This window comes from Procambarus clarkii, chromosome 53 (genome assembly GCF_040958095.1).
Source record: "Procambarus clarkii isolate CNS0578487 chromosome 53, FALCON_Pclarkii_2.0, whole genome shotgun sequence".
NCBI lineage: Eukaryota > Metazoa > Arthropoda > Malacostraca > Decapoda > Cambaridae > Procambarus > Procambarus clarkii.
The window spans coordinates 35,290,009-35,317,462 of record NC_091202.1 but is presented as its reverse complement, the minus strand read 5'-3'; the positions used below and the strand labels follow the sequence as shown (position 1 = coordinate 35,317,462).

Below are 27,454 nucleotides of genomic sequence, written 5' to 3'. Positions count from 1 at the left end.
CGATCCTTCACCTCACTCCATACAACTTCAGCCTTTCCACAAATGTCTTTAACCCAGAATTGCATCTCATGTATTCATTCTTTACATAAAGATGTTCCGGTGCAATAACTGATTAAGGCAGACGCAAGTAAATTTTGTTCAAGTCAGTCAACAATCAATCAATCAATTCAACAATCGACATGAGAATGGTCCAGGACGGACCGAAACGTCGTCGTCCCTTCACCTTCTAGTGTGTGGTCTGGTCAACATACTTTAGCCACGTTATTGTGACTCATCGCCTGCGTTGTTCAAGTCACTGCAGTGGACTATGCCTTTTGAGGATATAGTCGATGGAGTGATCAGCAAGACAAACATATAGAAAGATTACACTCGACTGCTGAGCAGTTTTAATCGAATACTGATGTTGAGGTATGCATTCCTACAGTTATTTTCCTGTCTGTCCGATTTAAGTCAAACACTTCTCCTTCCTCCAGTGCCTTGTCAATACTGCTGTTGGAGCTTCGGATGGATTATCTAAATCTCTTTTGCAAGATGTTTCTACTCAATTGGAACTCTTGTACTGATTAACAACTTTACGGATCTATTTGTGTCTGCAGTTTCTATACGTGCATGCATTCTTGCAGCAAGAAGCTGAAATGGGAAATAAGTAGGTGTTAATCTTTTAAAGTGACTCCGAGGATGTGTTCTTATGAAATATTCTTAAAAGACGTTCTCATAAAATCGTTCTCGAAAGGACGTTCTTAAGAGGAACTTCAGAACCAGGTTTCCAAGATGAGATTTGTGTTTTGCATCATTCTCTAAGACGCCTTCTGATGCTGTTCTCTTGCGTGTTTTCCAGCGCATCTTCAGGTATCTTCTAATGGAATTCTGAGGCGTTTTCGTTAGTTCTCAGACAGGTTATCTTGAGGTTATCTTGAGATGATTTCGGGGCTTTTAGTGTCCCCGCGGCCCGGTCCTCGACCAGGCCTCCACCCCCAGGAAGCAGCCCGTGACAGCTGACTAACTCCCAGGTACCTATTTACTGCTAGGTAACAGGGGCATTCAGGGTGAAAGAAACTTTGCCCATTTGTTTCTGCCTCGTGCGGGAATCGAACCCGCGCCACAGAATTACGAGTCCTGCGCGCTATCCACCAGGCTACGAGGCCCCTTATTTCCAGGTGTTTTCAAAAGATTTTATTAAGAGGCATTTTTAATATAAGCCGAGATAAAATATTACCTTAAAAGGATGCTTCTTAATAATAAGCATATATTATTATATTATATTATTATTAATAATATTATTATATTATTAATAATAATAATAATAATAATAATAATAACAAAAAATAGTCATTATAATAATATTATTATTAATAAAAGTATTAGCTGTGAATAACACTTGGACAAGAAGAGAAAGAAGGAAATGTGAACCGTATAAAATTAGCAAGGGAAAAAGGAAGGATTAGGGGCGAGGGAGAGAATGAAATGAAACCAAAATATATAGAAAGAATAAGAAGTGCAGCAACAGAAGCGAGGCAAAGGAAATTAGAAAGGGAAATTACCCGGCGAATGATAAAGGGTAGTGAAAGAGAAGGGTTGGACAAGGGAATGGACAAAGAGAGAGGGATTAAAGAGGGTGGTGTGTTTGTGCTGCAGATAGGAGGATTTAGAAGAGAGAGAGAGAGAGAGAGAGAGAGAGAGAGAGAGAGAGAGAGAGAGAGAGAGAGAGAGAGAGAGAGAGAGAGAGAGAGAGAGAGAGAGAGAGATAAAGGGACGCAGACTAGGGAGATAGAAGACTTGGAATAGAATGGAAGAAGCAAGATGAATGAGTATGGCATGAACACACACACACACACACAGTGTGTGTGTGTATCATTCTTGGTGTTTGAGTACTTGATTGAAGAAGGGTTATTGAACTCGAGAAGGGATACAGAAACCAAAAGGTTAGCATACCGAAAGGGAAACTATGAGGGGATAAGAAAATTCCTAACAGATATAGCATGGGAAACAGAGCTCAGGGAAAAGACGGCCCAAGATATGATGGATTACATCACGCAGAAGTGCAAGGACGCAGCAAACAAGTTTGTCCCAGTCCAAAAGGAAAACAGAGAAATGAAGATGAGAAACCCATGGTTTAATCAGAGATGTAGGCTAGCTAAGCAGCAAAGTAAAAGGGCATGGAGAAACTATAGGAATAACAGGACACTGGAGAGCAGAGAAAGATACCAGAATGCCAGGAATGAATATGTCAGGATGAGAAGAGAGGCAGAAAGACAATACGAAAATGACATCGCAAGCAAGGCAAAGACTCAGTCTAAATTGTTGCATAGCCACATTAGGAGAAAAACAACAGTAAAGGAACAGGTTATGAGATTAAGGATAGGGGCGGAAGGATTCACTACAAATGACAAGGAAGTGTGTGAGGAATTGAATAAGAAATTCCAGGAGGTCTTCACCTTAGAGCAAGGAGAAATTCCAGAGGTAAGTGAGGGAATAGCTAACCAGGAACCACTGGAAGAGTTTGAGATTACCAGTGGGGAAGTAAGGAAGTGTTTACTAGAGTTGGACGTGACGAAGGCTATAGGCCCAGATGGAATCTCCCCTTGGGTTCTAAAGGAAGGAGCAAGAGAACTGTGCCTACCACTCTCCATAGTGTATAACAAATCACTGGCAACAGGGGAACTGCCAGATATTTGGAAAGCAGCTAACGTAGTCCTGATATACAAGAAAGGGGATAGACAGGAGGCACTGAACTACAGGCCAGTGTCCCTAACCTGCATACCATGCAAGCTGATGGAGAAGATTGTGCGAAAAAAACTAGTGGAGCATCTGGAGCGAAGGAACTTTGTAACACAGCATCAACATGGGTTCAGGGATGGCAGGTCCTGCCTCACAGGGTTACTTCAATTCTACGACCAGGCAACAAAAATAAGGCAAGAAAGAGAAGGGTGGGCAGACTGCATATTTTTGGATTGTCAGAAAGCCTTTGATACAGTGCCACACAAGAGGCTAGTGCGAAAGTTGGAGATGCAGGCTGGAGTGAGAGGGAAGGTACTCCGGTGGATAGAGGAGTACTTAAGCAACAGGAGACAACGAGTCTGTGTGAGGGGTGAGGTCTCAGATTGGCGAGACGTCACAAGTGGAGTCCCGCAGGGGTCAGTCCTTGGACCTATACTGTTTCTGGTATATGTAAATGATCTCCCAGAGGGTATAGATTCGTTCCTCTCAATGTTTGCCGACGATGCAAAAATTATGAGGAGGATTGAAACAGAGGACGATAGTAGGAGGCTACAAGATGACCTGGATAGACTGAGTGAATGGTCCAACAAATGGCTGTTGAAGTTCAACCCGAGTAAATGCAAAGTAATGAAACTAGGCAGTGGAAACAGGAGGCCAGGCACAGGATACAGAATAGGAGATGAAGTACTTAATGAAACAGACAGAGAGAAAGATCTAGGAGTTGATATCACACCAAACCTGTCTCCTGAAGCCCACATAAAGAGAATAACGTCTGCGGCATATGCGAGGCTGGCTAACATCAGAACGGCGTTCAGGAACCTGTGTAAGGAATCATTCAGAATCTTGTACACCACATATGTAAGACCAATCCTGGAGTATGCGGCCCCAGCATGGAGCCCGTACCTTGTCAAGCACAAGACGAAGCTGGAAAAAGTCCAAAGGTATGCTACTAGACTAGTCCCAGAACTAAGAGGCATGAGTTATGAGGAAAGGCTGCGGGAAATGCACCTTACGACACTGGAAGACAGAAGAGTAAGGGGGGACATGATCACAACCTACAAAATCCTCAGGGGAATCGACCGGGTAAACAAGGATGAACTATTCAACACTGGTGGGACGCGAACAAGGGGACACAGGTGGAAGCTGAGTACCTAAATGAGCCACAGAGGCGTTAGAAAGAACTTTTTCAGTGTCAGAGTAGTTAGTAAATGGAATGCATTAGGAAGTGATGTGGTGGAGGCTGACTCCATACACAGTTTCAAATGTAGATATGATAGAGCCCAATAGGCTCAGGAATCTGTACACTAGTTGATTGACGGTTGAGAGGCAGGACCAAAGAGCCAAAGCTCAACCCCCGCAAGCACAATTAGGGAGTACAATTAGGTGAGTACACACACACACACACACACACACACACACACACACACACACACACACACACACACACACACACACACACACATTAGACAGGAAAGAGAAGGGTGGGCAGACTGCATTTTCTTGGGCTGTCAGAAAGCCTTTGACTCAGTACCCCATAAAAGGATGTTACAAAAGTTGGAGCAACAGGCAGGAGTAAAAGATAAGGTACTCCAGTGGATAAGGGAATACTTAAGGAACAGGAAACAGCGAGTAACGGTGAGGGGGGAGACATCAGAGTGGCGAGATGTCACCGGCAGAGTCCCACAGGGCTCAGTACTTGGACCCATCCTGTTTCTAATATATGTAAACGATCTTCCGGAGGGTATAGACTCATTCCTCTCAATGTTTGCTGATGATGCAAAAATTATGAGAAGAATTAAGACAGATTATGATAGACAGAGACTACAGGACGACTTGGACAAACTGGAGGAATAGTCTAGAAAATGGCTGCTAAAGTTCAAATCAGGAAAGTGTAAAGTAATTAAATTAGACGAAGGGAGCAGAAGTCTGAACACAAGGTATCATCTGGGAGGTGAAATCCTGCAAGAGTCAAATAAAGAGAAAGATTTTGGGGGTTATCTCACCGAACCTGTCCCCAGAGACCCACATCAAAAGGATATCATCAGCGGCATATGCTAGATTGGCCAATATAAGAACTGCCTTTAGAAACTCGTGTAAGGAATCGTTCAGGACCCTGTATACCACTTATGTCAGACCAATCCTGGAGTAAGCAGCTCCAACTCTGGATTCCCTACCTAGCTAAACACTAGACAAAGTTTGAAAAGACTCAGAGGTATGCCACCAGACTAGTCCCGGAACTGAGAGGTATGAGCTTCGAGGAAAGACTAAGAGAGTTAAACCTCACGTTCTTGGAAGACAGAAGAGAAAGGGGAGAACATAAGTACATAAGAATAAAGGTAACTGCAGGAAGCCTATTGGCCCACACGAGCCAGCTCCTATTTATACCCACCCAATCCCACAAAAGAAAAGTATCTACAGAAAAGGGGATTAAATGAAAGTAAGAAAGTATCTGGATGGCATTTAATGGGAGGATTAACTGAGAGGGAAGGCAGTCCAAGAAATGATGGATCAGTTGGAGATGCAAAGAAGAAAGATTTATACAAACAATAAGATAAAACAAAAGTAGCAGAGAAAACAATAACCTGAGGTCCAACAGACATTGCCAAAGAAGGAAAAACGAAAAGCAGGAGAGAGTAGATGAGGCACAGTGGTCAAAGAACAGAGAAAAACTGGAATAGATGCAACAGGACTAGAAATCAATGCATAAATATACAATGAATGGTGGAAAGAAACTATGAAAATGATATTCCCTCTAAAGCAGACACAATACGACACAATCAAAATGCCAACATAATCCAACCTGTCCTATTAAAAGTAACGTCGTTTTTGGCCGTTTGTCAGTATGACCGAAAGTGGACATAATTTGAAAATGAAAAAAATTAAAATAAATTTGGGATTTTTTTTTCAGCAACATTAAATTAAGGGTCCTCTGGTAGGTTAGGAGGGCAGGAAATTCTCACAAAGTTTCAAAACGTTATGAAAAACGTTAATTGAAAGTTTCCTCTCCTAACCTTACCGAGTAGGCCGGACGACTCAAAGAGAAAACGGAACAGTACGTCCTTTTGTGAGTCGATTTCATTTCAAATTACGTCCACTTTTGGCTATAGCGGCGTATACGAGCGAAAAGTGACATTATTTTTATGAGGTTTTGCATAATCACACGAGAAGTAAATGACAGTGAGCAACCAAGTGACTAAGTTACGATAAAGGGGGAAGTGAATATACAGGAAATAATAATGAAATTTGCGAGGAACTTAGCATTAACTTCCATAGAGTGTTCACACCTGAACCTGACCCGCTCCCAGTGTTACAATAGGAGGTTACTCTAGATGAGAGACTATTAGAGATTGAAGTAACAGCAGAGGAAGTTAAGAAACAACTAGTGTCACTAGACAAAACTAAAGCTATTGACCACATAAGAGAAGTGGCACCCTGGAAACACAAACCGAAACTGTCTCTATTTTCCTCTTGTTACAACTTGTAATAAAGTCGTTACATCTTGGCTTAACGTGTTTATGACGTATTAGAACGTTGTTACAACTTGATATATTGGTTGTTATAACTGGTTAGGAGGTGTTAAAACTTGTTCGAACGTTGTACCAACGTCGTAGTTTCGGTGTGTGTTTGGAGGGCAGAGCCCTTAGCGTACCTATAGCATTGATTTTTAATGAGTAACTTATAACGGGGGAGTTGCCAGGCTGCCGGAAGAAGGCAAATATAGTATCAAATTACAAGAAACGAGAGCGATAAGCAACCCGTCCTCTTAAAAATATCGTCACTTTTGGCTCGTATGCGCGCTATGGCCAAATTTGGACGTAATTTGAAATGAAATCGACTCACAAAAGTGACGTTATGTTCCGTTTTCTGTTTGAGTCGTCCGGCCCACTCGCATAGGTCAGAAAAGGAAACTTTCCAATTATACTTTGAAACTTTATGAGAATTTCCTGTCCACCTAACCTGTCAGAGGACCCTTAACTTACTGCTGTTGAAAAAAAATCTCAAATTTATTTTATTTTTTTTTCATTTTCAAATTACGTCCACTTTCGGCCATACGGGTAAACGGTCAAAAGCGACGTTATTTTTAAGAGGACAGGTTGCACATCGAGGCACTGAACAGCAAACCAGTGTCACTGACAAGCATCCCCAATAAAATACTCGAAAGAATAATAAGGATTAGCTAGTTACACATCTGGATAGATTTAGACATGTCAACAATTAGTCAAAACAATTAGACATGTCAACAACTAGTCAAAACAATTAGACATGTCAACATCAACATGGCTGTAGGGAAGGAAAATAGTGCTTGGCGACCCTACTGGAGTTTGTTGATAAAGTATCTTAAATAAGGCAGGACAGAGAAGGTTAGGCAGATTGCGTATTTCAGGAGTGGCAACTGACCTTTGACACGGTTAAAGAGTCAAAAAAAGGGCCCAAAGTCCAAAAAAAAGGGTTCACGCCCGAAGTCAAAGAGTGGGTTCACGCCCGTACAAAGTAACTACAGTACCTCACGAGAGATTACTACACACTCGAGAGAGAGAGAGAGAGAGAGAGAGAGAGAGAGAGAGAGAGAGAGAGAAAGAGAGAGAGAGAGAGAGAGAGAGAGAGAGAGAGAGAGAGAGAGAGAGAGAGAGAGAGAGAGAGAGAGAGAGAGAGAGAGAGAGAGAGAGAGAGAGAGAGAGAGAGAGAGAGAGAGAGGGGGGGAGGGGGGGGCAGGCGGGAGTAAGCAGAAGGGCACAGACATGTATGAAGAACTACCTAACAGTGAGGAATCAGAGAGTAACAGTGAGGGGCGAGAAGTCTGAATGTCGTAGGGTAACAAGCGGAGTACCTCAAGGCTCGGTGTTGGGACCCATATTATTTCTTATTTATATAAATGACATATCTACAGGAGTTGAGACTTATGGGTAAATTTTGCCTGGCAAGGCAAACCTAATGAAAACGAGTTATGACAAATGAAGATTGTAAGATTCTCCAGGACGACTTAAACAAGCCGAAGAGTTGATCTTGTAAATGGCTGCTTGAAACCAACACCTGCAAGTGTAAGGTGATGGAAATGAGAATAGGCACCATGAGATCAAAGAGGCCAATACACGATGACGGGAAACTACCTTCCTATAACGACTAGAGGAAAAAAGACCCTTGGAGTGGACGTAACACCAAACCTAACCTCAGAGGCTAATTTGAGTAGGATAATGACGGCAGCGAAAATCAGAACATCCTTCAGGAAAATAAATAAGGAGGCATTTAGATCGCTGTCCACCGCCTATGTTAGAAGCATCAGAGTACGCCGCACCGTCATGGAACTCCCACTTAAACACATAAAGAAACTTGAAAAGATTCAGAGGACTGCAACAAGGCTCATCCCAGAATTGTGAGGGATAAAATATGTAGAGAAACTCAAGGAACTAAATCTGACGCTGCTAGAAAAGCGGAGTGAGAGGGAAGACATGATAGAGATGTATAAAATACTTAAGGAGATTGCCAGAGTGGAAATGTTCACACTGAATACCAATAGAACAAAGTCACTTAATGGAGGCTTCATATTCAGAAGTCACAAGAGATGACATTTTTTTTTTTAGAATAAGAGTAAGGACAGAATGGAATGAAGGGAATATAATTATCAGGGGAAAACGCCAAGCCATTACGACTATATAGCACTGGGAAGGGGTCAGGATAAGGATTTGGGATGGAACGAGGGGGGGGGGAAGGAATGGTGCCCAACCACTTGGACGGTCGGGGATTGAACGCCGACCTGCATGAAGCGAGACCGTAGCTCTACCGTCCAGCCCAAGTGGTGAGATTGTAGAAGCGAATTCCAGTGATCACTTTAAAAGTAGATATAATGAAGAAATAGGTCAGGAGTAACTGTATTATACAACCTGAGGATAGAAAAGTGGAGTCCAAGAGCTAATGCCCGGTCCTGTTGGCACAAGTAACTAACTATAACTTTCTTGTAACCATGTGGGCGCCTGACAGCTGGGTGGACAGCGCTTCGGATTCGTAGTCCTGAGGTTCCGGGTTCGATACCCGGTGGAGGCGGAGACAAATGGGCAAAATGTTTCTTTCACCCTGATGCCGCTGTTACCTAGCAGTAAATAGGCACCTGGGAGTTAGACAACTGCTACGGGCTGCTTCCTGGGGTGTGTGTAACAAAAAGGAGACCTGGTCGAGGACCGGGCCGCGGGGACGCTAGGCCCCGAAATCATCTCAAAATAACCTCAAGAAAAGATATGGAAGATCAAACATTCATAGAAATAATGGACAATGAATTTGATATTATTCACTTTATAGTCCGAAAAAATATTCAAATTCATTCACTCATTTATTTTAGTTTAAAACTAAACATAAATATTCCTAGGCTTAGTATAGTCCATATATGTACTATATTAGGCCTCATATATCGTGTATTAGACCTAGGAACCTTTCGAAGTATACCTGATCAACCAGGCTGTGAGTGAGTCATACGTCAGGCTGCGAGCAGCCGCGTCCAACAGCCTGGTTGATCAGTCCAGCAACCAGGAGGCCTGGTCGACGACCGGGCCGCGGGGACGCTAAGCCCCGGAAGCACCTCAAGGTAGGTCGGAAGGTTAGGTTAGGTTAGGGTTATTTGCAACATCAGTTCAATAACTTTTCCGGTTTGTCCAAATTCAATAGTACCGATTTCTACTTTCTAATTGTCCTCATCTTTACTATATGTACTACCTATACATGAGGCTGGACTATATTCTGGACATAAACATCATTGTGTCCAGGACAACAATCAGGACAAAATTAAATCATTTTCAGTCCACTTTGTTAATTTCTTATTCAGTTTTGACCTCACTTTTCGGTCCCGTAAACTCTGAAACCGAAATTACCTCATTATGAGGAAGTAATTAACACTTTTATGTTTTTTTGTTGGACTGGTAAGAGTATATTTTTGTGCCTCACATTCTTGCTCTTTCTTCAGCGTTACTTTCCACAGTCTCATTCTCACTTTCTCTCATGTTCATGTCTACTCATTCTCACCCTCTCTCTCATGTTCATGTCTACTCATTCTCACCCTCTCTCTCATGTTCATGTCTACTCATTCTCACCCTCTCTCTCATGTTCATGTCTACTCATTCTCACCCTCTCTCTCATGTTCATGTCTACTCATTCTCACCCTCTCTCTCATGTTCAAATCAACTCATTCTCACTCTCTCATTCTCACGGTGACTGTGACACAGTAGAGAGCGCACAAATTGGGGCCTGGTAGCCTGGTGGATAGCGCGCAGGACTTGTAATTCTGTGGCGCGGGTTCGATTCCCGCACCAGGCAGAAACAAATGGGCAAAAGTTTCTTTCACCCTGAATGCCCCTGTTACCTAGCAGTAAATAGGTCCCTGGGAGTTAGTCAGCTGTCACGGGCTGCTTCCTAGGGTGTGTGTGGGGAAAAAAAAGTAGTTAGTAAACAGTTGATTGACGGTTGAGAGGCGGGCTCAAAGAGCAAAGCTCAACCCCCGCAAACACAACTAGGTGAATACAACTAGGTGACTACAAAGAACACCACATAGCAACATAGCATGTTATTGTTTTAAATTTAACTACTCAGAACGAAATATCCATGTAGCACGGGCTATGGCGATCCCGTAAAAAAATAGCATGTTACCTCGGCCTTCATGACGCGGTCGGCGAGAGAGAGGTGAGGCTGGTGATCTCCGTGCTTGCACGCCCCTACGCCCGTGCTGGTCTTCTCCTGCTTCTTCTGCACGTCCACGCCGCCCGTACCCAGCTGCTTCTCCCGCGTGTTCTGGGCGAGGGCGGGCACCGCCCACAGCGCCACCAGGAGGCCGAACAGCTTGGGCACTAGACTTGCCTTCATCGTGGTGAAGGGCGCCTCAGATCCGCTTAGGTTGACCTGTGAGAGGATTTGGACGAGGTTAGAGGGGGAGGGGCACTTGTGAGGTGTGTGTGTGTGTGTGTGTATGTGTGTATGTGTGAGTGTGAGAGTGAGAGTGTGTGTGTGTGTGTGTGTATTTATGTATGTGAACGTATCAGATATAATTTTTCTTAGAAAATTTATTTTAATGAGGAATAATAACATCTTCATGTCTTTTCAACACACAAATATTACTAACAAAAAATTCCCAAAACAAAAAAAATATCAATAAAAGGTTCTACGATTGATAAAAATCATTATCAATAAAAAACACCGAAACAATACGACTAACAAAGCAGACCCAAACAACCCAGTATTCGAAGAACGTGGCTGAAGCAGTTACAGAGTTGCGGTTCGAACACGTTCGAGAATAATTCGAACATTGTGAATCCTTGGAATAACGAGCATTGGGTCTTTGTCGACGAGGACGGGCTCAAGTCACAGCCCCGCTCCCGTGCCAGGTAAGTCCACTACGGGCTCACCATAGCCCGTGCTACTTGGAACTTTTTGTTCCAGGTAGCGAATCTTAAACAACCACAACAACATCGGGCTAATTAATATGTGTTAACATCAGAGTCAATAACTCTGATGTTCATCTTTTCTGACCTCATATAAGGAATATTGACCGACTCCTGGGGCCAGATTCACGAAGCAGTTACGATAGTGCTTACGTACGTGTCCATCTTTCCTCAATCTTTGACGGTTTTGGTTACATTCAATAAACAGTTTACAAGCATGAAAACTTCCCATTCAACTGTTGTTATTGTTATAAAAAGCCTCCTGGTGCTTCGGAGCTCATTAACTGTTTAATAATTGTAAACAAAGCCGCCAAAGATTGAGAAAAGATGTACAAGTTCGTAAGTGCTTGCGTAACTACTTCGTGAATCTGGCCGCAGAATCTTAAACTCTAGTCCGACAAATGAAAGAGTGAATCATTGGTTCAATTAATTAAAGGGCAATCCTGTAAGATACTTTACAGTACCTGTAAGGTACCTTACAGTGCCTGTAAATCCTGTAAGGTAACCTTAATGTGTTCATTTAATCCTGTAAGATATTGTGAGGTATTTCCCACGACTCGAACATTACAAATCAAAGTCTTAAAATGATAAACTACACCAGATCTGAGACCAAAATGTGAAAGACTAATAGGCTTTATATAAATTCCAATATTCATTGAGGTTATTCATTGGTAATTCAATGGTAACCGTAGCTTGAAAAATCAGTTGTGACTGGCTAAAAATGTTTACAAGTCCTTTAGAAATATGATTACTAACAGTACAATATAAGAACGTTATATATATATATATATATATATATATATATATATATATATATATATATATATATATATATATATATATATATATATATATATATATATATATATGTCGTACCTAGTAGCCAGAACGCACTTCTGAGCCTACTATGCAAGGTCCGATTTGCCTAATAAGCCAAGTTTTCCTGAATTAATATATTTTCTCTAATTTTTTTCTTACGAAATGATAAAGCTACCCATTTCATTATGTATGAGGTCAACTTTATTTTATTGGAGTTAAAATTAACGTAGATATATGACCGAACCTAACCAGCCCTACCTAACCTAACCTAACCTATCTTTATAGGTTAGGGTAGGTTAGGTATCCGAAAAAGTTAGGTTAGGTTAGGTAGGTTAGGTAGTCGAAAAACAATTAATTCATGAAAACTTGGCTTATTAGGCAAATCGGGCCTTGCATAGTAGGCTCAGAAGTGCGTTCTGGCTACTAGGTACGACATATATATATATATATATATATATATATATATATATATATATATATATATATATATATATATATATATATATATATATATATATATATATATAATTAATATCCTGAGTTTTTTACATTTTAACAATGGATGAGAATTGTAGAATTTTTCTTAAAATTTCATGTAAAACATTTTGCTTGGAGAAGCACTCGAGTAATAAGACCTTAATACACTGATCACAACATCAAATAGTTTATAGTAAAAATAAAAGGTTGAAAACTCTATTTATTGTTATTTTTTTAATAATATTTTACTTTAAATTGCTTGGGACAAACACATAAATAAGGAAGCTAGAGTCATTGATGGTTTATGGAAGAAATAGTGATAGATTGACTGATAGATTGTGATAGATCTCGACTATCAGTCATTAAAGTGTCAAGAAATGCTATTTTAGAATTTACCTCAATTTCTTAAGTAAATCTCATGTTAAAATGTTTAGATTATTAGTAAAAAACATGACGGATTTTATTTTATTTTGATTAATTGGATTACAGATCAAAATCCGGATTTTAATCCATCATTAAAAATATGAAATGATCGTGATCAACGTCCCCGTTCACAGTCAAGGGACCCCAGGCTCAATCCTTGGAGAGGACAGCAACGGTTGGGCACGCGCCCTCTCACCTGCTACTTCTGTTCACCTAGTAGTAAAATTGGTCCCCGGGAGTTACGCAACTGTTGTGGGTGGCATCCTGGGGAAAAGAGGGAGGTTCAGTAGTTGGTCTAAGGGAGACCTCGATAATCTCAATTAGTTAGAACGTTTAAAGTCGACTTTAACTTTCAGTAAAGTTCAACCGATATTAAATATAAACTTTGGCAATCATTCAAATACGTCATTATCGTGATAAATGTACCTGAATTTACCTGAGGTGCCCCCTTAACACTCTAGTGGCCTCGACGAGGACAGGAAGCCGATGGCTTGTCAAAGGAAATTTATTTTTTACGGCATTTATTTTAGCAAATAAAATCTAACACTTTTTTATTAGATGTCACTGAGTCTAGAGCCACAACTGCAGCTCTAATAAAATCTACTCTGTATTTTTTATTTACTTTCAATACCGGAGGGACTCATATTGTATCACAGCCGGCTGTCTGTCTGTCTGTCTGTCTGTCTGTCTGTCTGTCTGTCTGTCTGTCTCTGTTCGAGGTGGAAGGCCAGAAGCCAGATTCACGAAGCAGTTACGCAAGCACTTACGAACGTGTACATCTTTCCTCAATCTTTGACGGCTTTGGTTACATTTATTAAATAATTTACAAGCATGAAAACTTCCCAATGAACTGTTGTTATTGTTATAAACAGCCTCCTGGTGCTTCGGGGCTCATTAACTGTTTAATAATTGAAAACAAAGCCGCCAAAGATTGAGAAAAGATGTACAGGTTCGTAAGTGCTTGCGTAAGTACTTTCGTGAATGTAGCCCCTGGTGCTTCCAGCTAGTAAATAATTATCAAAAGAAAGCACCAAGCCTGCGGAGGGACACTATGTACCGACGCTCGCGGCAAGCTGCACTAAATTTTTACCGGTAATTTGCTGATGGGACTGCGAACGTGCCCAGTACCAGAGCGTCGGGATTGGCATGAAGTAAAAGCCTGCCATCTGACATTTTGTCATAGTTATCTTGAGTTATCTTGACTCAAGACCAGGACTATCTTAACTCAAGAGATATCTTGACTTATGAGATAAGAAAAATAAGAAAAATCTCGCCCTACTTATACGACATGACTCTGAATTATTATTTTTATTATTATTACAATTATATTCGATATATCGAAAAACTTAAAGCGCCTATCATGTCAAAATGATATAAGCAATTCCTTAATGTTTTCCCTATAAACTCTAAATTAAGTCTGATGAGAAAAATCAGTAGAAGCCATCATAAGGATTCGAACCTGTGCACTTTGGTACTCCCAAGTACACGGCCTAACCAAGTACACGGCCTAACCAAGTACACGGCGTAGCCAAGTACACGGTCTAACCAAGTACACGGCCTAACCAAGTACACGGCGTAGCCAAGTACACGGTCTAACCAAGTACTTACGTAATAATGTGTAATTATGTGTAATAAGTGTAATTACGAAGCAATAAGATGCTTATCTTAACATACTAAGAAGGTTAGGTAAGGTCGGTGTTTTCTATGAAGCTTTTCAAGGTAAACTAGTATGTTTACTATGTCACATATGCACGTATTTAATAAGTCAATATTGACTGTAAGAAAGTGCGAGAACGGGTTGTATAGTCATAATAGCCTGGCGCTTTCTCCTGATAGTCCCTTTCGGGAGACATTGTATTTTGAAGCATAAATCCCTTAAAACCAAACAAAAAACTGATGTACTACCAATCACAGCAACCCCCCTAAAATTAACGTGATGTCCCGTTTTCTATTGTGGGTTCTAGGGTTAGGTTAAGTTAGGGCAAGTTTAGTACATTATTTTAGTGACGTTGTGAAGGCTCGAGAGGGCGAGACAGGAAGTTGAGACTGAGACCAACTGGAGTCACAACTTGAAAAACAATTCGTGAGACAATTCTAGTTTTTTAATTGTAGTTGCGTCATATGTTTGTCATGGATCAGATGGGGCCCAGGAGCTAAGCCTACCAAGCAACAGGTGCATGTAGGTACGAACATATAGAATAGAACACCAAAATTAACCTTTCAAACCACCACATAATAAATCCCACCACTCCCTTAATTTATTGAATCCCTTAATTTATTGAATCCCTTAATTTATTTATTTAAGTCATCAATATTTAACATTAACCTGTAAGTCGCTGCTGTTGCCCAACCACTTGTGCTGGACGGTAGAGCGACGGTCTCGCTTCATGCAGGTCCGTGTTCAATCCCCTCAACCGTCTAAGTAATTGGGCACCATTCCACCCCCCCTCCCCGTCCCATCCCATCCCAAATCCTTATCCTGACCCCTTCCCAGTGCTATATAGTCGTAATGCCTTGGCGCTTTCTCCTGCTAGCCCCCTTCCCCTTTAGGCCGCTGCTGTTCACGCTGACTCACCAAACAACCAGAGGCAAACAGCTTCATTAAGCTGCTGGGAGAAACTAGCATCAGCATTATTAACATGGGCGAACTGTGGTGAAATTACATTGCTAACTTGGGTGTGGGACGCTGACGAGGGCTTAATGTGGGTGCTGATTACGTTGTGGTATCAGGGTGCTGGGAGAGCTGGGAGAGGGAGCTGGGAGAGGAAGCTGGGAGAGGGAGCTGGGAGAGGGAGCTGAGAGAGGGAGCTGGGAGAGGGAGCTGGGAGAGAGCTGGGAGAGGGAGCTGGGAGAGGGAGCTGGGAGAGAGCTGGGAGAGGGAGCAGGGATGGGAGAGTAAGAGGGAAGAGGGAGATGGGAAGGAGAGGTGAAGACCGTACCGGAGAGGATTTACGTGGGTGCTGAAAATATATTTACATATAAGGAATTTACATTAAGGAACCAACGCGGGAAAATAATATCTCAGATTTAGTGTTAACTAACAGGGAAACACAAGTTAATGACATCGAAATAGGGAGTGAGTTAGAGAACAGTGATCATAAAGAAATCAGATTTAGCATAGATTGGAATACATCTGCTGGAGAAAATTCTGTTAAAGTGCCAGATTTTCGAAAAGCGGATGTTAATAGCCTTATAAATTTTTTGGATCAAATAGATTGGAAAGTCTTGGGCATGGGTGTGGGCCGGTCTTGAAGCGAGACATGAACCCAGCGATAGTTGACGTAAAAATGGATTTCGATGTGGATTCAAAATATAACTTATTTATAAATAATTTTAAGCAAAGCACAGGAACGTTGTATACCATATAAATTGAATAGATCGAATACTAATGACCCGAAGTGGATAACAATTAGGATCTGAAGAACCTTATAGGTAGAAAGAGAGCGTGGTACAAAAGGATTAAGAATGGGGAAGTCAGTTTAGAACTGGAATTCGTTCAACTGGTTAGAAATGTTAAAAAAAGAAATAAGGAGGGCAAAAAGACACTATGACGTTCGCATAGCAGGGCAAGTAAAGACAAATCCTAAAGGTTTCTTTCAGTTATATCGAACAAAGATTAGAGAAAGGATAGGTCCATTAAAAACTGAGACAGGTCAGATAACGGATAATGACAAGGAGATGAGTAGTACTTTTAATAAATATTTTGTATCTGTATTTACTAAAGAGGAACTTAACAATATGCCTTCAGCCGAACAAGTCTATGTGGGTGGGGACGAGGACAGGTTGACGAGTTTAGCAGTTACCAGGGAGGATGTTCTTAAACAAATAGTAAAATTCAAACCAAACAAATCCTAGGAGCCGGATGAAGTGTTTGCCAGGGTGCTTAAAGAATGCAAAGAGGAGCTTTGCGACCCACTGTCTACCATATTTAATAAATCAATAGAGTCAGGCAGAGTGCCAGAGTCATGGAAGGTAGCTAATGTGGTACCAATTTTTCAGAAAGGAGATTGATTACTTGCGTCAAACTATCGGCCAATTAGCCTAACGTCTATTGCGGGAAACTTACTTGAATCGATAATTGCAAATACAATTTGACTTCATCTTGAAAAACATAAATTAATAAATGATTCGCAACATGGTTTTACAAATGGCCGTTCATGTTTAACAAATTTGCTATCTTTTTATTACAGCATAATTGAGGCAGTTGATAGTGGTAAGGATTGTGATGTTGTGTACCTTGACTTTAGCAAAGCTTTTGATATAGTGCCACATGAAAGACTGATTCAAAAGATAGAGGCTCATGGTATTAGGGGTGCTATATTAAGTTGGGTTAGGGCATGGCTATACCAAAGGAAACAGAGAGTTAGTATAAATGGGGTTAAGTCAGAGTGGGATAATGTTGTTAGTGGAGTACTTCAGGGCTCTGTCCTGGGACCTCTGTTGTTTTTAATATATATAAATGATTTAGATTCAGGTTTGAGTAGCCACATCTGCAAACTTGCCGATGATACAAAAATTGGTAGGGAAATTAACACGGAAGAAGACTCACTATCACTTCCAAGTTGATCTAAATAGGGTTTTAAAATGGTCAAAAGATTGGCAGATGCAGTTTAATGCTGATAAATGTAAAGTTCTGAGGTTAGGTAATGATGGTAGGGTTACAAGATACGAGCTAGATGGTGTTGAGATTGCGAAGTCGGATTGCGAAAGGGATCTGGGAGTTATGATTAGTAAGAATTTAAAACCAAAGGATCAATGCATGAATGTTCGTAATAAGGCAAATAGGACACATGCAGAGCACAGTGTTTCTAATGCTCAAAACAGGTTTAGGATGTAAGAAATTTAGTTCTTTCAGTTTGAGAGTTTGTACAGTTGAAACAATTAATTGTTATTTTCTTTTATTTCATTTATATATACCAGAGTTCTTACATTCTTATACAGCCACAAGCACGCATAGCGTTTCGGGCAAGTCCTTAATCCTAATGTCCCCCGGAATACGACCCGCCAAATCGTTTAACAACCAGGTACCCATTCACTGCTGGGTGAACAGAGGCAACAGTTAAGGATATATTATATATATATATATATATATATATATATATATATATATATATATATATATATATATATATATATATATATGTACATAATAAAAACCTGTCCATGATTCCGGGGATCAACGTCCCCGTGGCCCTGTCTCTGATCAGACCTCCTTAGAGAAGTACATAAAGAGAAGACAGACACGGAAGTGTGTACATGTACATCTTGGGAAGAGAAGGATGATATTATCCTTGGGTGACTATCATTCTTACACTGAGAATAGTAGAGAGCCCATAAACCGATCATCTCTCTCTATTCTGATTCAGCCACTCTCACTATGACTCTGTCTTAACGTGAGATAACTCCGTTTCAGTCCAAAATTTGTATTTTATATATAACATTATCAAATAAAGAACTGTATCAGAGCTCTTCTGGCAGTCTAGGAAGATGCACGCCACCCAACCACCCCTTCTCGCTTTCATCTTTATTTGGTTGATCAAACTGGCTAAAGATGATCAGACAATGTGTCGTGTGTGTGTGTGTGTGTGTGTGTGTGTGTGTGTGTGTGTGTGTGTGTGTATTCACCTAGTTGTGTTTGCGGGGGTTGAGCTTTGCTCTTTCGGCCCGCCTCTCGACTGTCAGTCAACTGTTTACTAACTACTTTTTTTTTCACACCACACACACACACACACACACACACACACACACACACACACACACACACCAGGAAGCAGCCCATGACTGCTGACTAACTCCCAGGTACCTATTTAGTGCTAGGTAACAGGGGCATTCAGGGTGAAAGAAACTTTTGCCCATTTCTTTCCGCCTCGTGTGGGAATCGAACCCGCGCCACAGAATTACGAGTCCTGCGCGCTATCCACCAGGCTACGAGGCCCCCTTATATATATATATATATATATATATGTGTGTGTGTGTGTGTGTGTGTGTGTGTGCGCGCGCGCGCTCTCAGGGTATTTCACAAATGAGTCTAAAAGCCACTCAGTTTGGCCCTTGTTGTACAGTGAACTGTTCAGAGACTTACTGCAACACTTCCCGTAATCCCGCGCCAACGATAATGACAATTTTAGCATTTTAATTTTAAAATAGCATTTTAATAATGTTAGCTTTTACATATACAGGAGAGTAAACTCCGGAGTCCTTAGGTCAGTTCGTTGTTCCTTTCAACCTCGTTCTGACAGTTCCTGCGACGGCGCTGGAACCAATAATATTAGCGTTTGCCTTTCCATTGGAGACTTTCGGCGCCGTGGAGAGGTGGGGGGACCTGCTGCATGGGTAACAGCTTCTCCCCTCATATCAACTTACTCTAGCTTTGCGCCCTGGTGAGGCCACTCCAGACCGACAACCAGAGCGCAACTCCATAGTCTCCTGAGACTGATGGATACCTACTACTAAACAGGAGAAGAGATTGACTGGGAAATGGGATTAATTAATGAGAAACATGAGACAATATACCCCTAATGGCAGGGCCCTGGGCCAAGATCAAAATTCCCTGTTGATACTCAACGATGAAGCGAACATTCAGTGGACCAAGTTTGATTCGTCAATGACCAGGTAGTGAAGCATGGCTGAGGCTTCGCTGAGGACCCAAACAAAGCAGGCCAGAAGCTTGAAGCATCGTGAGGCTTCAACACACTCCTCACTCGGCCTCGCTTCCTCACACATCAACACTTCTCAGATATTACCTGGAGATCACTGAGGCTTCTCGCTAAGTGGACCCGGGATCCCGGGGCTCTAACTCAAGGAGGAAGAAAGAGAAAGAAAGACTTAAAGAATCTTCGCTTAATGTTACTGGTTCGATTCTCGAGTACGACTACAAACTTTCTTTTTTATATATATATATATATATATATATATATATATATATATATATATATATATATATATATATATATATATATATATATATATATATATATATATATATATATGCGAACAAGCCTGAATATATATTCATATATATATATATATATATATATATATATATATATATATATATATATATATATATATATATATATATATATATATATATATATATATATAGTTTAACCACGACAACAAATATACAGAACTAATAACTGTAGCAATTCAGATAGCAAGCCAAAAAGAGGGAGGCATATGACAGAATTTAAACATGAGACAACTACATGAGAGAACATAGTCAAGTGTTCAACACAGGTTAGTTTTGGCACTACAAGAAAAATACAAGTTCCTAGTTGTGTCGTTCATCAGAAAATACAAGTAGTTAGTTATGTCGTTCATCAGAAAATACAAGTACCTAGTTATGTCGTTCATCAGAAAATACAAGTAGCTAGTTATGTCGTTCATCAGAAAATACAAGTACCTAGTTATGTCGTTCATCTGAAAATACAAGTACCTAGTTATGTCGTTCATCAGAAAACAAACGAGACTGTTAAACACTTATTATTAAACTGAATCGAAATATTGAAGGCTCTTGAAATATGTAAAAGATGAATGTTATGAGCACAGTTGTTCGTCTTGATTTAACATAAGGAAGGGTCTTTAATATAGGGGAATTTGCATACAGACAGGCAGAGATTAATTACCAGAGGGATCTTCTTGAGGTTATCTTGAGATGATTTCGGGGCTTTAGTGTCCCCGCGGCCCGGTCCTCGACCAGGCCTCCACCCCCAGGAAGCAGCTCGTGACAGCTGACTAACACCCAGGTACCTATTTTACTGCTAGGTAACTAGGCTAAGGTTTCAATTTACTAAATAATAATTATTACTTAATTATTAATTAACTTAATAAATAATTTACTTACCCTGCATTGCGTTGTCATTTTTTCATGTGAAGTGTATAGGTAACTATAATAGATCGCTTCCATTACACACAGAGATCACACTAACGTGATGCATCAAATGAACAAATCCACAAGGGCCGTGACGAGGATTCGAACCTGCGTCCGGGAGTATCCCAGACACTGCCTTAATCAACTGTGCTACGACAGGGTAAAAAGAGTTGAAACCGAAATTCTATTAGATTTGTTCTAATTGGATTTGTTCAGATCGCTCCCGCTTGCAGTTTAAGTGGCAGCTGTATACCACTGGTTACAGTTCACAAGGAAATCTAAAAAAACGTGATACAGTATACGTGTGTGTGAAAATATCATTGGAGCTGTATAGGGGAATCGAACCAGCGTCTTACTTGACACCAGACATCGCGCGCCTTACCCGTATAGGTCCCGACGCCCTAAAGGTTAATAAAACCTGGCACCCCGACATGGGAGACATCTTCCGTCCACGAGGCTCACCATAGCCCGTGCTTCTTGCCCCGCTCCTGTGCCAGGTAAGTTACGGGCTCACCATAGCCCGTGCTACTGGAACTTATCGTTCTGAGTAGCGAATCTTAAACAACAACAACCTGGCACCCCGACTGAGTCCACTTACTGGCAATGGCTTCAAACAGCCTCCACTTACGGGGCTATTCATGCCCGTGCCTCCTCTCACGTGGCTTAATCTTCATCAATCAATCTGTGTCCAATAGGAGTCCGGAGGTGCCCAACTGGTTCCAATCCGAGTTTACAAACAACCCCCATGCTCCCTGGCGTGGGTAATGGAGTTCTCCAACAAATGCTCCCGTCAAAGAGAACCTGATGGTTGAGTGGACAACGATCGGGATTCGTAGTCCTAAAAATCAGGGTTCGATCCCCGGCGGAGGCGGAAACAAATGAGCAGAGTTTCTTTCACCTTGATGCACCTGTTCACCTAGCAGTAAATAGGTACCTGGGAGTTAGTCAGCTGTCACGGGCTGCTTCCTGAGGGTGGAAGCCTGGTCGAGGACCGGGCCGCGGAGACACTAAAGCTCCGAAATCATCTCAAGATGACCTCAAGATAGTTAATAATAAATGTACTTCCGGTAGATTAGTTATAAACTCATACATTAGTTATACAGAGACGTTCTTATTTAATTAATTCATTCATGGAAAGAAGCAGTTAGTTAATAATTCGTTACCTGCAGACCACAACTCAGCTTCCTCGCTGGCACGCCAGGGGGCCAGATTCACGAAGCAGTTACGCATGCACTTACGAACGGGGCCAGATTCACGAAGCAGTTACGCATGCACTTACGAACGGGGCCAGATTCACGAAGCAGTTACGCAAGCACTTACGAACGGGGCCAGATTCACGAAGCACTTACGCATGCACTTACGAACGTGTACATCGTTCCTCAATCTTTGACGGCTTTGGTTACATTAATTAAACAGTTTACAAGCATGAAAACTTCCCAATCAACTGTTGTTATTGTTATAAACAGCCTCCTGGTGCTTCGGAGCTCATTAACTGTAAATTAATTGTAAACAAAGCCGCCAAAGATTGAGGAAAGATATACAGGTTCGTAAGTGCTTGCGTAACTGCTTCGTGAATTTGGCCCACGTTCGTAAGTGCTTGCGTAACTACTTCGTGAACGAATTGCTATACCTAACGAGGTAGCTTGAATTCCCTCCCCTCAGTTTCCAATGTGATATTTGTATTCAACGAACATTGGATTGCACATTTATTACGGCTTTGGGATAACTACTCCAAAACAATGACTAATCACCATCTATTTAATTGAAAAAAAAATAATAATAGGTTGAGAAAGGAGAATCTAGAGGAGAAAACGGGAGAAAGAAATGGAAAGAAACATGCTCGGAGATGAGTCACTCACGTCACTCATTGAGAAGATGAGTTGAATGAGGAGACTATACCACAGTCTGGCAGATCCTGGGTAGTGGAAATGGAATTGTCAAAGTGGTGAGAATGTGTGTGTGTGTGTGTGTGTGTGTATGTGTGTGTGTGTATGTGTGTGTGTGTGTGTGTGTGTGTGTGTGTGTGTGTGTGTGTGTGTGTGTGTACTTACCTAATTGTACTTACCTAATTGTGCTTGCGGGGGTTGAGCTCTGGCTCTTTGGTCCCGCCTCTCAACCGTCAATCAACTGGTGTACAGATTCCTGAGCCTATTGGGCTCTATCATATCTACATTTGAAACTGTGAATGGAGTCAGCCTCCACCACATCACTTCCTAATGCATTCCATTTGCTAACTACTCTGACACTGAAAAAGTTCTTTCTAACGTCTCTGTGGCTCATTTGGGTACTCAGCTTCCACCTGTGTCCCCTTGTTCGCGTCCCACCAGTGTTGAAAAGTTCGTCCTTGTTTACCCGGTCGATTCCCCTGAGGATTTTGTAGGTTGTGATCATGTCCCCCCTTACTCTTCTGTCTTCCAGTGTCGTGAGGTGCATTTCCCGCAGCCTTTCCTCATAACTCATGCCTCTTAGTTCTGGGACTAGTCTAGTAGCATACCTTTGGACTTTTTCCAGCTTCGTCTTGTGCTTGACAAGGTACGGGCTCCATGCTGGGGCCGCATACTCCAGGATTGGTCTTACATATGTGGTGTACAAGATTCTGAATGATTCCTTACACAGGTTCCTGAACACCGTTCTGATGTTAGCCAGCCTCGCATATGCCGCAGACGTTATTCTCTTTATGTGGGCTTCAGGAGACAGGTTTGGTGTGATATCAACTCCTAGATCTTTCTCTCTGTCTGTTTCATTAAGTACTTCATCTCCTATTCTGTATCCTGTGCCTGGCCTCCTGTTTCCACTGCCTAGTTTCATTACTTTGCATTTACTCGGGTTGAACTTCAACAGCCATTTGTTGGACCATTCACTCAGTCTATCCAGGTCATCTTGTAGCCTCCTACTATCATCCTCTGTTTCAATCCTCCTCATAATTTTTGCATCGTCGGCAAACATTGAGAGGAACGAATCTATACCCTCTGGGAGATCATTTACATATACCAGAAACAGTATAGGTCCAAGGACTGACCCCTGCGGGACTCCACTTGTGACGTCTCGCCAATCTGAGACCTCACCCCTCACACAGACTCGTTGTCTCCTGTTGCTTAGGTATTCCTCTATCCACCGGAGTACCTTCCCTCTCACTCCAGCCTGCATCTCCAACTTTCGCACTAGCCTCTTGTGTGGCACTGTATCAAAGGCTTTCTGACAATCCAAAAATATGCAGTCTGCCCACCCTTCTCTTTCTTGCCTTATTTTTGTTGCCTGGTCGTAGAATTCAAGTAACCCTGTGAGGCAGGACCTGCCATCCCTGAACCCATGTTGATGCTGTGTTACAAAGTTCCTTCGCTCCAGATGCTCCACTAGTTTTTTTCGCACAATCTTCTCCATCAGCTTGCATGGTATGCAGGTTAGGGACACTGGCCTGTAGTTCAGTGCCTCCTGTCTATCCCCTTTCTTGTATATCGGGACTACGTTAGCTGCTTTCCAAGTATCTGGCAGTTCCCCTGTTGCCAGTGATTTGTTATACACTATGGAGAGTGGTAGGCTCAGTTCTCTTGCTCCTTCCTTTAGAACCCAAGGGGAGATTCCATCTGGGCCTATAGCCTTCGTCACGTCCAACTCTAGTAAACACTTCCTTACTTCCCCACTGGTAATCTCAAACTCTTCCAGTGGTTCCTGGTTAGCTATTCCCTCACTTACCTCTGGAATTTCTCCTTGTTCTAAGGTGAAGACCTCCTGGAATTTCTTATTCAATTCCTCACACACTTCCTTGTCATTTGTAGTGAATCCTTCCGCCCCTATCCTTAATCTCATAACCTGTTCCTTTACTGTTGTTTTTCTCCTAATGTGGCTATGCAACAATTTAGGCTGTCTTTGCCTTGCTTGCGATGTCATTTTCGTATTGTCTTTCTGCCTCTCTTCTCATCCTGACATATTCATTCCTGGCATTCTGGTATCTTTCTCTGCTCTCCAGTGTCCTGTTATTCCTATAGTTTCTCCATGCCCTTTTACTTTGCTGCTTAGCTAGCCTACATCTTTGATTAAACCATGGGTTTCTCATCTTCATTTCTCTGTTTTCCTTTTGGACTGGGACAAACTTGTTTGCTGCGTCCTTGCACTTCTGCGTGATGTAATCCATCATATCTTGGGCCGTCTTTCCCCTGAGCTCTGTTTCCCATGCTATATCTGTTAGGAATTTTCTTATCCCCTCATAGTTTCCCTTTCGGTATGCTAACCTTTTGGTTTCGGTATCCCTCCTCGAGTTCAATAACCCTTCTTCAATCAAGTACTCAAACACCAGTACACTGTGGTCGCTCATTCCTACTGGGTCCTCAAAACCGATTTCTCTTATGTCGGAGTCGTTCAGAGTGAAGACTAGGTCGAGTCTCGCTGGTTCGTCATTGCCTCTCATCCTTGTGGGTTCTCCGACATGCTGCGTTAAAAAGTTGCTTGTCACCACCTCCAATAGGTTGGCTCTCCACGTATCCTCGCCTCCATGCGGTTCCTTGTGTGTGTGTGTGTGTGTGTGTGTGTGTGTGTGTGTGTGTGTGTGTGTGTGTGTGTGTGTGTGTGTGTGTGTGAGGGGGGGAGGAAGGGAGGGGGGTGTAGGTCGACTTATAGAGAGGGTGGGTGGCCTGGGAAGAGGGTGGGTGGCCTAGGAAAAGGGTGGGTGGCCTGGGAAGAGGGTGGGTGGCCCCTGGGAACAGGGTGGGTGGCCTGGGTAGGGGGTGGGTGGCCTGGGAAGGGGGTGGGTGGCCCCTGGGAAGGGGGTGGGTGGCCTGGGAAGGGGGTGGGTGGCCCTGGGAACAGGGTGGGTGGCCTGGGAAGGGGGTGGGTGGCCCTGGGAACAGGGTGGGTGGCCTGGGTAGGGGGTGGGTCGATCGCTGGAGGAAAAATGACGTCTGAGAAGGTTCAGTACTAAAAATAAATGAAAAAGGATTCCAAAGAGAGTTTGTAATTTACTATTTTTGAAGTGTGTGGGATGGGTGTGGCCCTGGTGGGTGTGTGGCCCTGGTGGGTGTGTGGCCCTGGTGGGTGTGTGGCCCTGGTGGGTGTGTGGCCCTGGTGGGTGTGTGGCCCTGGTGGGTGTGTGGCCCTGGTGGGTGTGTGGCCCTGGTGGGTGTGTGGCCCTGGTGGATGTGTGGCCCTGGTGGGTGTGTGGCCCTGGTGGGTGTGTGGCACTGGTGAGTGTGTGGCCCTGGTGGATGTGTGGCCCTGGTGGGTGTGTGGCCCTGGTTGGTGTGTGGCACTGGTGAGTGTGTGGCCCTGGTGGATGTGTGGCCCTGGTGGGTGTGTGGCCTTGGTGGATGTGTGGCCCTGGTGAGTGTGTGGCCCTGGTGGGTGTGAGGCCCTGGTGAGTGTGTGGCCCTGGTGGATGTGTGGCCCTGGTGAGTGTGTGGTCCTGGTGGGTGTGTGGCCCTGGTGAGTATGTGGCCCAGGGGAATGTGGCCCTGGTGAGTATGTGGCCCAGGGGAATGTGGCCCTGGTGAGTATGTAGCCCTGGTGAATGTAGCCCTGGTGAATGTGGCCCTGGTGAGTATGTAGCCCTGGTGAATGTGGCCCTGGTGAGAATGTGGCCCTGGTGAGTATGTGGCCCTGGTGAATGTGGCCCGGGGTCATCCCGAGCCAAAACAATGGTGACGAATGAGAAGTGACAGCTCAGAGGAGCAACAATTAGTTTACCCTTGTACACGGCCGATATACTGGCTTACTAAACTGTTGGAGCCAGCCACCAGTATGCCACCAAGCACATTCTTACATGCTATTATATTTCTATCATATAGAATACATACTTAAACACTATTCTTATAGGAAATATTCACCAAGAATATTACACGGCCCTGGTGGGTGTGTGGCACTGGTGAGTGTGTGGCCCTGGTGGGTGTGTGGCCCTGGTGGATGTGTGGCACTGGTGAGTGTGTGGCCCTGGTGGGTGTGTGGCCCTGGTGGATGTGTGGCCCTGGTGGATGTGTGGCCGGGTGGAAAGGAATCGCCACGACTTTACGAATGAAGTCAACTCGTTAGTGGAGAGGAATGAAGTCACGAGTAAGATAGCAGGATATGAGCAGTGACTTCCCAGTCATTTTTTTTTCGAACAGTGAAGGAAATTTGTGATATGAAGTCACATGTCCTGAGATGCTAATCAGATGTGCGAACCTGCATGCAGACATCACTGCTCTAGAAGCACTAGTTCGAGCAGACATCACTGCTCCAGTGCAAGCAGACATCACTGTTCCAGATGCCCCGACAAGTTTAAGGACAAAAAACAACCAGAAAAAGATGAAGATGGGGTAAAGGTATATTGGAACTCCTTGAGCAAGACAAGAGAGGCGGAACCCACCAGCCAAAGGCCAGAACCAACAGGCTGGAGGCTCAGCCAGGAAGACACAGATGGAAACTCTGTATTTGCAAAGCCGTCAGCTGACAAAAAAAAAAGAAAAAAAATTATTTTTAAACAACGTCACATTCTTTTCATTCGAATGCTAAAATTTAGATCATTAAAAACATATGCATTTATTATGTAATTATTCTCACAGAAATAAACATAATCATATATATATATATATATATATATATATATATATATATATATATATATATATATATATATATATATATATATATATATATATATATATATATATATATATACTGAGAGATGTACCTCTTTTCTCGGTGTATATACTCTTAAGAGTTTCATTTAGTCCTGGACTAGGTTAGGACTAAATATGGC

General features: G+C 42.5%; 1 protein-coding gene across 1 annotated transcript in view; it reads right to left on the bottom strand.

Moving 5' to 3' along the window:
- LOC123767108 (uncharacterized) overlaps positions 1 to 27,454 on the bottom strand; it is a 648,486-nt gene that overhangs the window by 378,575 nt on the left and 242,457 nt on the right. Inside the window, exon 3 of the mRNA XM_069304872.1 lies at positions 10,348 to 10,596. Coding sequence (XP_069160973.1) covers positions 10,348 to 10,560 — 213 coding nt within the window. The 5' untranslated portion in view covers positions 10,561 to 10,596. The remainder of the gene's footprint in view (positions 1 to 10,347; positions 10,597 to 27,454) is intronic.